Here is a 12,845-nt window from a genome sequence, read left to right as displayed (position 1 = left end):
AAAATGAAATTACTCTTTTGAAGCAGAAATAAAGCAAAGAGAGAAATGCATGTAAAGAACGCTTAGCATATTCCATCTACTTCTAGATATTATGGGGTAATGGGTAATGTGTTTTTCAACTGATTTTATACAGAAATAGTCATACATAATACTTACAGGGTATAATCTGCATTACACCGGAGTTCCTTCTGTATAAGACGGAGTAAGAACTGTAAAAATAGTAACAGTATCTGTGTTAATAACTACAGAGATACGCCAACGGGCTAAGGTTTAGGATAAGATGGACACTGTCATTCAAATACCTCATTTGAAACATTACCCTGTAATGTTCAAAGTTTGTTTTTTTCTTTAAAAAAAAAAAAAAAGTTTGGAAGAGGAGTCTACATTGAAAACAGCCGAGGCAAATAATTTCCTTTCACATTTGTGTGTCAAAACCTGAGTGGTTTTCCAAGGTTACTTTACCAGCACAGCTGTAAAGAAACCAGCAGAGGGAACCCAAGGCTTTAAGGAAACACGGTAACATGGCAAATACTGACATGTTCCAAAATTTGGATTTTAGGTGCTATTTTGAAAAACCTGTGTGTGCGAAAAGTTTTAATCACACACTTAGTCTGAGTTAACTCACTCATGTTTATTTGCACATGTAGGATTAGGATTGTCAAACCAAAGATTTGAGGATTCCTACAGACAGAACTTTGAGGGTTCCTCACTGTTACAAGGTTCCTTATTCTCAGAGCCTCACTGCCATAAATGGAAGTTTCCTCACTATTTTAAGCATTGGTGTTTTAAAAAGTTACACCTAACAACTTAGAGGTGTATGATATCCATGTAAGATATCCAGGTATCTTTGAAAAACTATCAGCCAAAAAACTGGCATCTATTTGTTCTACTGCAAAGAACAGAGAAAAGCAGAACAAGAATTACAAAAAGCAAGATTTATCTCAACTACACAGAGTTAACCCTCTCAGAAGCAGAGAGCTTTACAAAGGCATTTTAACAGATGCTGCAGAGAAATGTAGGATTTGCTTGTTTGCTTTTAATAAATACCTACAAAAGAAGAAAAACCCAGAGCTTTAAGTCTGCTTGGAAAAACTACAACAAACTCCCAAACTCCAACTCCAGAGCATGGAATTCCTTAGCTGGGAACACAAAACTAAAAACTGTACAAATCAGAATTTATAAAGCTGCTGACTACCACCAGGAACACCCTTCAATTACTGTCTAAATTAATTAATTAATTTCCAGGGATTTCACATCTTAAGTGTGGGAAAAAAAATTGATTTAAAATTTTGGGCTTGACTTTAGAGAGGGGGAAAAAAAGTCTCAATCCAAACTCAAAGCAAACTTCTTCCTTTTCTTGTGTTAGGAAACCATGGTCCGACAGACTCAGCATTAGCACCTCTGCAGACAGTACGCAGCTCAGCAGAATACTGTGTGGGCATGGCATTTTGTCTAGGCACAGCCAGTACAGAGAAGCATTTATTAAGTCTCTCACAGACACCCTGCCCTTTTATGAGCACTTCCATTCAGGACTTCAAAAGGAGGAGATAAGCAAGTGACACTTCAGGAGACCTGAGGTAGTCAAAGCAGTACTCTGCTCTACTGGAGGAGAACAGACACGAAGCTAGTTCAGATGCCTGTCTGAAAAATCCAAGGCAAACAAAAATGTAACCCCAAGGTTCCATTATCTGTAACGCAGCAAGTCTGACTTTAAAGGTACAGAAAGACTCTCATTGTCTCATATTGTGTCTGTCTTCCTTCCTCTCTAAACCAAAGCAGTGCAAGTCAGAAGAAAAAAAAAAACAACAAAAAAAAAACAAACAAAAAACCCACCCTTTTCAGATCATCTAGCCATGATACTTTCAATTTAATCAGGACAAAAAAGAAATGGATGTACTCTTTAGTAAGTCAACATATGTATGCCATACTTCTTCCCTAAGCATCTGCTCTTGGTCACTGTTAAAACTTAGCATGCCAAACTTTGGTCTGACCTAGTACAGCAGTTTTAGGGCCCATCTGGAGAATGTGGTGTATTAACTTTCAATAGTCTCATTATCACAGTGATTTTGTTAATGTTGCAACGTAGCAAAATGTTTATAACTGCTTCAATAAACTAGTTTTAAAGAAAATAAAAGTAATTTTTCTGTGAGCAGAATCTCAAGCATCTTCTAGGCCTATATAGAAAGGTTTACTTACAATTATGCCTGCTAATCTGCTCACCCAGCAATTTACTTATGTGCATTGTGCAGAAATTGGAGCGCATCAGAACTAATCTGCACTTCTGATTAAAATTAGATGAGAATTTCAAAACAAGTAACTTTGCTCTTTAATTTTAAACTGCCTGTACAATGGAATGGAAGTTTTTACAGGAGAGCGTATTGAAATTGCAAAAGGAAAATCTGCATTTTAATATAAATAGCTTGGCATAAAGGAAATACATCACAACTACATAGGATTTTTAGACTTACTAGCAAGGCACATGCATCTGCCACCATCAGCATGTAAAACACATTGTTCCAACCAGATGGGGAGATGAGACCAGCTAAGAGAGGCCCCAAAGCCGCACCTAAAATACAGTATTGATATTGAGTGTCAAAATGATGCAATGTAAGATTTACTATGTGGAAAGACAGCTATCCTGAGTTAGAGTATCAATTTCTCCACATAGTTAACTCAGTATTACCTTATATATTAGAAGGACCCAGAAAACACAAGACATTGTCAGTACAGCTGCAAGCCAATGAGGAACCTAACACAGGCGAAGCTAGAAGACTGTAAGTTTTAGAAATACCATCCTTTGGCTCAAAAAAATGCCCATTCAGCATGAGGATGAATCCAACTGAATTTCCTTCCACATGCCAGTGCAAAGGGCACGATTAAAATATCCTTGACCTCAGAAGCAGCCCCATGGCATTCACTTTTGCCATTTGTGCCCTAGTATCAGTCTACCACCCTCTTGCCTCCTCCATCAGGTTTGAGACCACTAGGGAGGCTTAAGGCTAGGTTAGTTCTATTGCCCACTTCCAAAACTGTATTGAATCCTGGCAAAATGGGAAACGGACAGAATCCCTTTTCACGAAGATCCTTTAGTGGCTAAGGATCCTACAGTGACTAAGGCAGGTTACCTCAGAGGTCGGGCTTACCTACAGATCCTGTTCCATCGATGATTGCGGTCACCGTGGACAAGGCTCTTGCATTCCCTTTCAGGCTTTTATGGGTACCCTGACATGACAAAGAATGCTTAGAACCATTTTGAGATGAAGAAGTCCCTACAACGGCATCTACTTCACATTCCTCTACAACAGATGCACATTATGAAGTTGCCTTAAACATCCAAGCTCAGATCCTTTAATTGCTACTTAAAGAAGCCCTCCAATCCATCAATCTATTGCTTATATTTTCCTTTATTAAATCACATTATTTAAAAAACAAGAACAAAAAAGCTTTCTGTTCTGCACACTGTGGATTCAAGTAGCAAGGACAGCACTTCAGTGCTACAAGGCTGTATTTGTGGCCATCATTTCCCCTTCTAGTAACTCAAAGCTCTGCACAACAGAAAAAGATCACTACCATAAACAGGAATACTGGAGTACCAGAATTACAGTTATAAACTAAAATGTTCATTCAGAGAATTCTTGAACCAGAAGAAACTTTTCATTTCCAATTTTAAAAGACAGGTCTTCGGAACAAAACAAGCAGGAATGGCTTAGTAGCTGGATAGAAAAAAAAAGAAAAAAAAAAACAGAAAAACTGAACAGCTTAGAGAACTGAAAATAAAATAGCTCTAATTCCAGCACACTGACAAAAACATAGTAAAGGTAATTAGTGTTTTACTTTTCCTCATGTCAGACGGTTATTTGTTGATATCTGAGGAATTATCTGACGGTTTCAACTCTCTTCTCATGAAACAGGTACGGGTCTTGTGATGTCTTGTACCATTCTAGCTTGCAGTCCCTTTTACAAGGCAACGGATAAAATGGGCAATGCATGTGGCATCCTTTCTCTTGCCAAAAGCTCTGGGACAAGGATAGGGCTTCAGAGGAAGTCTGGATGTACTCCTGCTCCTTTTCCTATGTTTAGTGTGTTTGCTGTTAGAGAATTTTTGTCTCTTGCTTTGTGCCCTCATGAACCAGTACCTTTGAAAGTAACCTTCAGAAGCCTTGTTAATGAAAGGTACCAGGATGAGTGCTTTCACACTGTATTTGTAACTGAGAGATCTTATCCAACTGGAACCACAGGCAGCTAAAATAACTATAGAAGAAAGGGTAGAGGGTAGCATGGGCAAAAGTAAAGCTATGTGCTAAGCTTAGCTTTCTGTGCTGATGGGAATGAAGTCTCCAGCTCATCTCATACACACAGACACATGGCCCCTTCTTGTTTAAAGATGCAAAATATGAAAGGGAGCAGAGAGATGGCATCTGTATAGAGACTTGGCCTTGCATGCAATCTTCACATTTATCTATTATATTTAGCACTCATCTACAATATCCCATCTTTGGTCTTTCTTGTTAGAAGGCAAGGATAATTTAGAAGCCTCTCACAAGCATTAGACTAATTCACGCTAACACACAAACTCTAAAGCAATCTCAGTTGCTGAGTTCAACGCTCTGCCTAATCAGCTCCTTATCTGTTTGCTTTGGGACAATACAGCCCTTCACTGACCACTCTGCAGAAGTCAGAGGACTCTCTCCAGAGGCCAAACTTGCTACATTAGAAACAGAGAGAAAGACAAACTCACCAAGTCAGCAGAGACAGCAGTGGTGATCAGTGCATAAGGACCATTCACCAGGGCACCACTGATAAGTAGCATCACTGTTGAAGTTGGACAAAGAAGAGGAAATGTGAGTTGCCTGGAATGGATGCCAACTAGAACAGATGGCATTGCTTGCAGTTCTCAAATAGTTTAGATCTTCCCTTACCTCCCCTGACCCCATTCCAGAATTGGGAAAGCAGGAAACGTTACATACATTTTTGCAATGTTTATTCCATGAGAGGAATTCCCAAATATATTAGAAGATAGGGCTGAGCCAAAAGGCACTTCCCAAAACCTTTATCGATCCTGGTGTTCAGGAAAAGGGGGAAGTCTAACCAAACTGGCCCACACAAGTAGGGGATGCTCACAGGAAGCAAAATACTCACCTATAGTAGCCTCAAGGCCCATTTTACTGACTGCAGAGAACATGTACAACTGTGGTAAAGATGAAAAAAACAGACATGCTAGAATATAAACATAAGGATTAATCCTATGGACTCCATTTTCCTCATGTTAACTAAAAAGTATCTTAAGTGGTATTATGTGAGAAGTAGCTCTGATTTCCTAGGTTTTACAAAAGTCTATTAAACAACAGTGTGATGGTTGTTTGATGGAATTGGAGAAGGAAATAAGGGGTATGCTCCTATTCTCTAGTATTGCTGCTCCTCTTCTCAGAAGAAAGGAATACATGATGAGACCATTCAATTTTAAACTCTCAATCTGCCAGTGTCAACAAAGCACAGAATACTGCTTACAATAGCATCAAAACTCCTAAAGAAAAATGCACCTCATACATACAGCTGTCAGTTTTCCAGTAGTAATAGCACAGCACCTTTATCCTTGGAGCAGCTAAAATACTGGCTAAAAGCTGGACAGCACATTTTACAAAACAGTAATAGATTTTCCACAGAATCCTGTAACATGCAATGCACTGAACATGTTTAGTAAAGCCAGCCCAAATCTCTACAGCTGCTCATATACTCAATTTTTCATGCCAACTTTGAATCCAGCATGAATTTTTATTTTTGAGTTGGAAGATTCTGTTTTCAGAACATCCTATGTATAATGTTGACAAAGTCTAATCCATGCATGGTCAAACTCTTACTGTGGGTGCTGCCAGCAATAACATCATTCCGCAGGTAGATGCCCTCTTCTCCAGTCGATCTGAAATCAGGCCTGCCAAAATTCCACCTGCAAGAAAAGACAGATATGAGGGGCATGCTCTGTGCATGCTTTACACACTAAATATCAGACAAATTTAATGAAAGTCAACCCAGATTACAACAATATAGTACAGCTTTTAATGTGAACTTGTACGCAACAGTACAGGGCTGTGGATTGACAATATAATTTGTATTTAGTAGTAACCTTATTACCCTACCAGGTCTGATGTGGAAGATAACTGCTGCAAACAGTTCTTCCTTTTTGTTTACTCCAAGGGCAACTGAATAGCCAGGATGATGTGGACGGAGGGGCAGAGAGGGGGAAGAAATATTTAGAAACCACTGTTCTGTTGCTTCTGAATGCAGAATGCCTTTGCACCAGGCTCTATGGGGCTCCATTCTGACATCCAGCTAGTCTGAAAAAGACCTTATACATCCAGTTCCTTAACTCCCCACATGCAAAAATAAGCTCAGTGTCAATGTGTCAGATGCCATATTCTGTCCATGTCACACCACAACCAGAGGAAACAAGAGCTATTCTAGAACTTGGGGCAGAGGAAAAAAAAAAAAAAAAAAAGTTTTTCTTTTCTCTCCCGGTAGTCACCTCAGGCTGTTTAAGACCCCCTGCTTCTTGTGCTTGCCAATGACTACATACAGGAGCAATATTCAGAGCATGGCAGCTGCACATGGCTGGAGCAGGCTGGAAGGCCTGGAGGAAGGAGGTACCAAAAGGTAGGAGCTACCAAAAGGAGGAAAGAAAGTTCTCTGGATTCCCAGATTGTACATATTGCTGGGCCTTCCTCTCCCTTACCAGCTGCCCAACTCCAAAGTGCCTATGTCCCATTTGAATTTATATTTAAACTCTGAATGTTCAAGCAGCACCTGCCCCCTTGTCAAGCCTGGATACACAGTATAGTGTGATGTGCCTTGAGACTGTTGAACAAAGTCACCCAGATCTCTAAGGCACTATGAATTCTGGCTTCCAGCTGTGTGGTAACCCACCTCACTTGTCCAGTTGAGCAGCAAGGGATGGTGCAAGGGACATCCAGCCCAAGACTGGAGCAACAGCTGCAGAACACCCTGTCACTTGCATCTTTAACCACTGGGGACCACACAACTCTTGATCCTGGGAAACTTCTCTCACTGAGAGCTTCATTTTCCCCACAGACTGACATAGGGCTTTCTATAAAGAAATGGGGATGGGTAGGGTGGTGAAGCAAGTGGACATCAAGATGATGATGTTTGTGCTATTGTGAGATGTACTGTTTCTACACTAGGACAAAATTTTATTATTTAGTTGTTAACAATAGGTTTTTTTTTTTTTTTTTTTTTTTTTTGCTTTTTTATGAGGTATTATTATTACTACAATCTTCTTGTTTTATCACATACAGCAGCTTCAGACATCAAGAAAAAACTGGCTATTCACCTATCTGCCTACAGAAAAATACACAGCTGTAAAACTGCATTAGTTGTGGTATCATAGGGTACAAAAAGGAACATATTTAGACAGTTGAAGTGACAAAGACCTGTTTCCAGAACTGATGGAACTGAAAGATTCTGTCTTATAGTCTATTGTGAACAACATCATTAGCTCAGTGGTTTGTTCAATCAATGTTTTACTTAATGTTTACTTTTACACTCTCAGTGTCCAACCCAGCTTTCAACCAAGCACCTTTCTTCTTCAGTGGATGTAAGACAGAAGATTAATACATGTAAGCAGCTGTGTATGCCACAAACGTTTCTAAACTGGTCTGACTAAGTATGAAATATTAAACTTACCAAAGATTCCACCAACATCAAACAGTGTGGAAAGATCCCCAGCTCTTTTGGCATCAAGATGCTCTAGTAACAGAAGTAAAACATTTGTCTCATTTCAAGACTACAAAAAAAAATATAGTCCTCAGTATAATCTTTTCATGCTAGGGTAAGAATATCTTACAGTAGTATTGTTTATTCATAGGAACAAGCTATCACAAGGTGTTCTTACGTATTGATGTGTACGACACGTAAGAATATATCAATACTGGTTATTCAGTGATACAGTCTTTTGGATACGATTACACTACATGACTGCATTTTACCACTGTAACTATTGATAAAGTTTGAGCAATAGGGCTAATCAGTCATTGAACTAAAAATATTCTGACGTATTCTGTATTAGCAGCCAGATTCATAAACAGGTAGCAAATGCATGTAAGTTAAGCTTTTTGTTCTAAAAACACAGTTAGCATACATTTGGATCACTTACTGAGCCTTGCTCTGGTGGCCAGTTATGACCAGTAATATTCATAATTAGATTACATCTAGCCCCCTGCTTGGCATAGCATATACTGCATAGTTTATGAGGACTCTGGAAAGACCATGATTTCCTCAACTCCACTGCTTGCCATGAGCAGTGAGGACCAGTGTTTGTATATATTTACATTCAGTCTAAAGTTTCAAAAGGAACCGAATTTCTTAAGTTCTTTGATATTTTTTTGAATTCTCAGAAAAATACTTGAAAGAGAAGTATGTGCTAAAACAGTGGTGTCAGTGGCACTACCATAACCTCACCAACAATGAACTAGTCAAAGCAGAGATGGGAAGACTGTGCTAAGTATCATCAATCCTTCTATTAAAAGCCAGCTGCCTTCAAGGTATCCTCCTCCTGCAGGAGCACTGGTTATCTGGAGTCTACAAAACAGACTTTAGCTACAGTATTTGCAACTCTGTGCATTTTCCTGTAACATTTAACCTGTCTCTCTCTGGTGGTTGATACTGTTACACTCGTTTACTACGACCTTTATAGGTAGCTGGGAGTTTAAAGCTACATGATGACTCACAAGAACAACAGTTTCTCTAGTTCAGGAAAATTCTTTCCTCTGTACTCTACAGCACAAAAGAAAATAGCACTAGTGAATAGATGAAGAAACTCATTTAAATTTTTGGTACATGTTTGGATAAGGCACTTCAATTATTTAAAAACATGATTATAAAGTAAACTTTTTTGATTGTCTCTTAAGAGCCACAGCCACACCCCTGTGGCTTGGGTTGGAACTGCTGAGCCAGATTCTCTCTCTCTCTTTTTTTTTTTTTGAAAAACACTCATAATTTTGAAGCCATAATACTGAGAAAAGTATCAGTTGGTGACTCACAACTCCTGCTCCTGTAACAAAGATAAACATTACTACTTCTGAAATAGACTATTTTCTTATTTATCTCAAGCTTATATTTTCAAGCACTATTTAGGCATAATCCTGTTCTCTTTACAGTTATACTTACCTACATTTGTGATATACAGAGGAAGCCAGAAGAGAAAAGTATAGCTCACCAATTTTGCAAACAAAAGACACAGAGAGAATTCTACGACTCCCTAAGAGAAAAAAAGGGCACAGGAAGTCAGAACCTTGATATATGCTGCTACTTGTTTTCAAAGTACATTATGAAAACTGTTCCCAAGTAGTATTTTAGGCTTTTCTTTTTCTCTCAAGAAAACTCAAGCAGCTTTCTTCTCTTGCAAGCACAAAGCTTACAATCAGAGCAAATTGTGGTACTCTACTCACACACTTTTTCTCCTCTTAATTGTACTGAATTGACAAAAGAGAAAACATTAAAATAAACAGCAAGCGTTTGGGACACCTATATCACTTATCTTTGTCAAAGTAAAGTTTTTTTTCCATATACATACCAGTGTAGCAGGACTCGAGTATATACCAGAGAAAAAGGCATATTTTGTGTTCTTTAGATGCATTTTTAGGTGATCTAAGATCTCTCACTTGTTGTTTAAATCTTTACAAATAGCCAGTTACCAGTATGACACAGGCCTTCAAATCATTAAGCGGCAAAAATCACACCACAGACACAGCAAATACCTATTTGTTCCTTTTTCTTTCCTGCTGGGTATAGGAAAGGTGTGCTTACTGCACAGAGCTGCACTAAACTGCCAAATTAACCTATCTTCATTCCCTTCACCATCCAACATTCTCAGCTGGAGATGGACTTTTTAAATCCATGGTATGGTTTACTGTAGTTATCTGCAGGGACAATACACAAATGCAGTGATTCCATATACAGCTGTGACCCTTCCCAACATCAGGCAGGAAAAATAGAGCAAGAGTTAGAGTTTCAAAGTGGCAGCAGTAATTTTTCTACTCGTTACTTTCACTTTGTCACATGAAAAACAGCTGGGATAGAAGGTGATATGGGACAAAACACAATGATGTAGGAATATAGCAGTTGGGTGCTGGAGATTTCTTCCTCTACCTTTACCCTTGGTCCAAATAAATTTGGGTTCAATTCTACTTGTGCTCCCTACAGAACAGTCCGAATGTCTCTGAATTAAAGTAAACTTCCCTTCTCTCCTTTTCCAGCAGTTTGAATGCTTGAGTTGTCTGCCTTCTCTATATAAGCCATAGAAGAGATTTAAAAGAATTTTGACGAGTGTAAAAGGAAGCCACGGAAGGAAGTTCTGATGCAGAGGAAAGAAGCTCAAGTGCTTATAGATTCAGCCTACTCTTCCGTTCTTAATCCCTATATGACATGCAGGCATATTTTCAAATCAGGTTAATATCTGTAAACTTTTACACTATAGGCTGTATATTAGTCGCATCTCGTAAAAAATCAGTCTATGCAGGTACTAGAATCTAGACATTCATAATTTCTGATTCTACCAATGACCTTATGTCATCTGCTTACTGGAGAACAGGATACTCTTGGACCAATTTTCACTTCCCTTCTGAGAAGGCACTTCATCTCATATACCAAAACACTGCTTTATATAGACCAGAGCTGCCAATCAGAGCTTGTGATGCAATGTTAATGTCATCTATCATTCCACTCAGAATGCATGAGAAATATGATTGTTGGAGGAACAGGCAAGAAGAGCACATGTACTCACAGGTATTCGCAAGGCCCCAAGGAAGCTGATAGCTGATGTCCCATGTCTGCCTTCTGCAGGGACTGAAGTGCCAGAGTTCAGTGACACAGTGCAGTTTTCACTGTCAATAAGCAAATGCTGCATCTCTGAATCCTGTAATTTCCCCCAGCAACAATATATGAAACAATATATGAAAAATATATCAAAACACATATAAAGTAATCAAATAATTCCAAAGTCATTTTAAGATATGTTGTATGTATTTTTATTACAGAAAGTTATGGCTTTTTAAATCACTTGATTTGGGTATATAAAGTATATATAGAGAAACATGCCTGGTTTTTTTATGCCTGAGAATGTACACTGCCTTATGCAATCAAATCTCTGTTCTATGGAACAGAGACTTCAAGTTGCAAAAAAACATGTATTTCAGTCTGACTTAACAAGAAAATTTCCAGGCTTTCCTTACACCACTATTTAGGTGGTCTAATTAGAACCAAAAAAACTACTGGGTATTACAACGTATTTCTCTATAAAACTATGTATCATCTACCTGCTGTACAAATATTAAGCTTCTTTTTCAGACTCTGTCCACAATATCATCCTATCCATCGATTTAAATAGAGGTCCTCTCTCCAGTTGAGTTATGGATAGTGAGTGCTTTATGTTAAACAATCGATGATTTTTTTCACCTGTTTCTTTTGAGCACTGCAATCCACAAATTAGAAAAGTCTTCAGTTTTTGCCAATATTACCTAAGAACTGAATTCTGAATTGTCTTCTTGCACTAGGAATTATTTTACTTCAATAATATTTCCACTATCTGTTAAGAATACTTGTTAAGCAAGTCATCTCAATCTAGTCATAAACATACGTTCTCAATTTTATCCACACTTAGCAGTTCTGCTCCATTACTGGCTATGAATATATTCTACATACAGTTTTCTTTCTCACAATTGTTGCACATTGTTGAATTGAGTTTAATTCTTCACTAAGACTTAACACATATTTGGCTGTACATTAGTAAAAATAAAATAGCACATCATTCCGTTTCCAGCAATAATTACAAAGATGAAAACTTTCTGATTAATATTTCGTAAGCCGATAGAGAAAAATAATATGATGGATACATTCAATCTCGCTACTTTACTCTGAGTAATTCTAAAGTAATCCTATTTTTAAAGGGCACCATTTAGGAGAAGACAGAGAACCACTCAGGTGCCTGAACCTGGACACTTAGTATAATTCTAGAAGCTACCATGTGACATCCAAAAAATTGGTATAGAGTTGGGAGATAGGATGCAAGATTTATTGGTAACCCTGCAACACACTGAAGTAGGAACTGGAAGACAGGAAAAACATGTAGGGACATCTAAAATGGCACTATGGCACCTGAGTTACTCCATCAATATTTATCTTCTGAATTACTCCAGCAACTTCAAAACTTAAATTATTTTGATGGTAGCAATTCAAATCAAAGCCGCTAATATTAAAAAAGTGCTGACAACTTCACTCAGCTGAGCTCCTCACTGCAGTCAACAGAATGTATGTCTAGATAGCAATTGGGTGAATCTCATACCACTTACACTACAAACCCAGTCAGAATTGCCTGAGGTAATACTGCTTATTTCTCAAACAGGTGGCTCTAAATCTATTAAAGTAGAGAGGGTTGAATACCAAAGTGTAAGTGACTAAAGCACAAATACCTCATTTAGCAACTCATGCTGAAGACATTTATTGACAATATGAGATTTTTATGCTGTGCATCTGGATAAAAAAAAAAGTAGTTGGCACTTGGCTGAGATAACATTGTTCAGCTTTGTCAGCTTGTCAGATAGAGCGATTAGACATATGGTGCACTCTTGATCTCTGGGGAAAGATTCATTATCTCTCAATTTTGTATAATTTTTAAGAGGTCAAACGGACACAAGTAGTAATGAACATGTGGAGTTACTCAGGTCACACGTTGAAAAACACATTCTGCTTTCAGTCGCTGCATATCCTGAATATTTGCTTTCTTTTTATAATAATTGAAGAGGTCAACAAAAAATCAGTAAAAGCTTCCACTCTAGTGT

The 12,845-nt window shown here is 38.2% G+C and overlaps 1 protein-coding gene across 2 annotated transcripts in view; it reads right to left on the bottom strand.

Moving 5' to 3' along the window:
• Positions 1 to 12,845, bottom strand: part of SLC37A1 (solute carrier family 37 member 1) — a 39,949-nt gene that overhangs the window by 3,319 nt on the left and 23,785 nt on the right. For both annotated transcript variants that reach the window (XM_062573775.1, XM_062573766.1), the window contains exons 11-19: positions 10,793 to 10,924; positions 9,178 to 9,268; positions 7,696 to 7,758; positions 5,859 to 5,944; positions 5,140 to 5,188; positions 4,739 to 4,812; positions 3,144 to 3,222; positions 2,469 to 2,566; positions 157 to 209 (exon numbers count right to left, since the gene is read on the bottom strand). In XM_062573775.1, coding sequence (XP_062429759.1) covers positions 157 to 209; positions 2,469 to 2,566; positions 3,144 to 3,222; positions 4,739 to 4,812; positions 5,140 to 5,188; positions 5,859 to 5,944; positions 7,696 to 7,758; positions 9,178 to 9,268; positions 10,793 to 10,924 — 725 coding nt within the window. The remainder of the gene's footprint in view (positions 1 to 156; positions 210 to 2,468; positions 2,567 to 3,143; positions 3,223 to 4,738; positions 4,813 to 5,139; positions 5,189 to 5,858; positions 5,945 to 7,695; positions 7,759 to 9,177; positions 9,269 to 10,792; positions 10,925 to 12,845) is intronic.

Source organism: Rhea pennata, chromosome 1, assembly GCF_028389875.1.
Source record: "Rhea pennata isolate bPtePen1 chromosome 1, bPtePen1.pri, whole genome shotgun sequence".
In the NCBI taxonomy this organism is placed as follows: Eukaryota; Metazoa; Chordata; class Aves; order Rheiformes; family Rheidae; genus Rhea; species Rhea pennata.
This window is presented reverse-complemented; position numbering and strand designations above follow the sequence as displayed.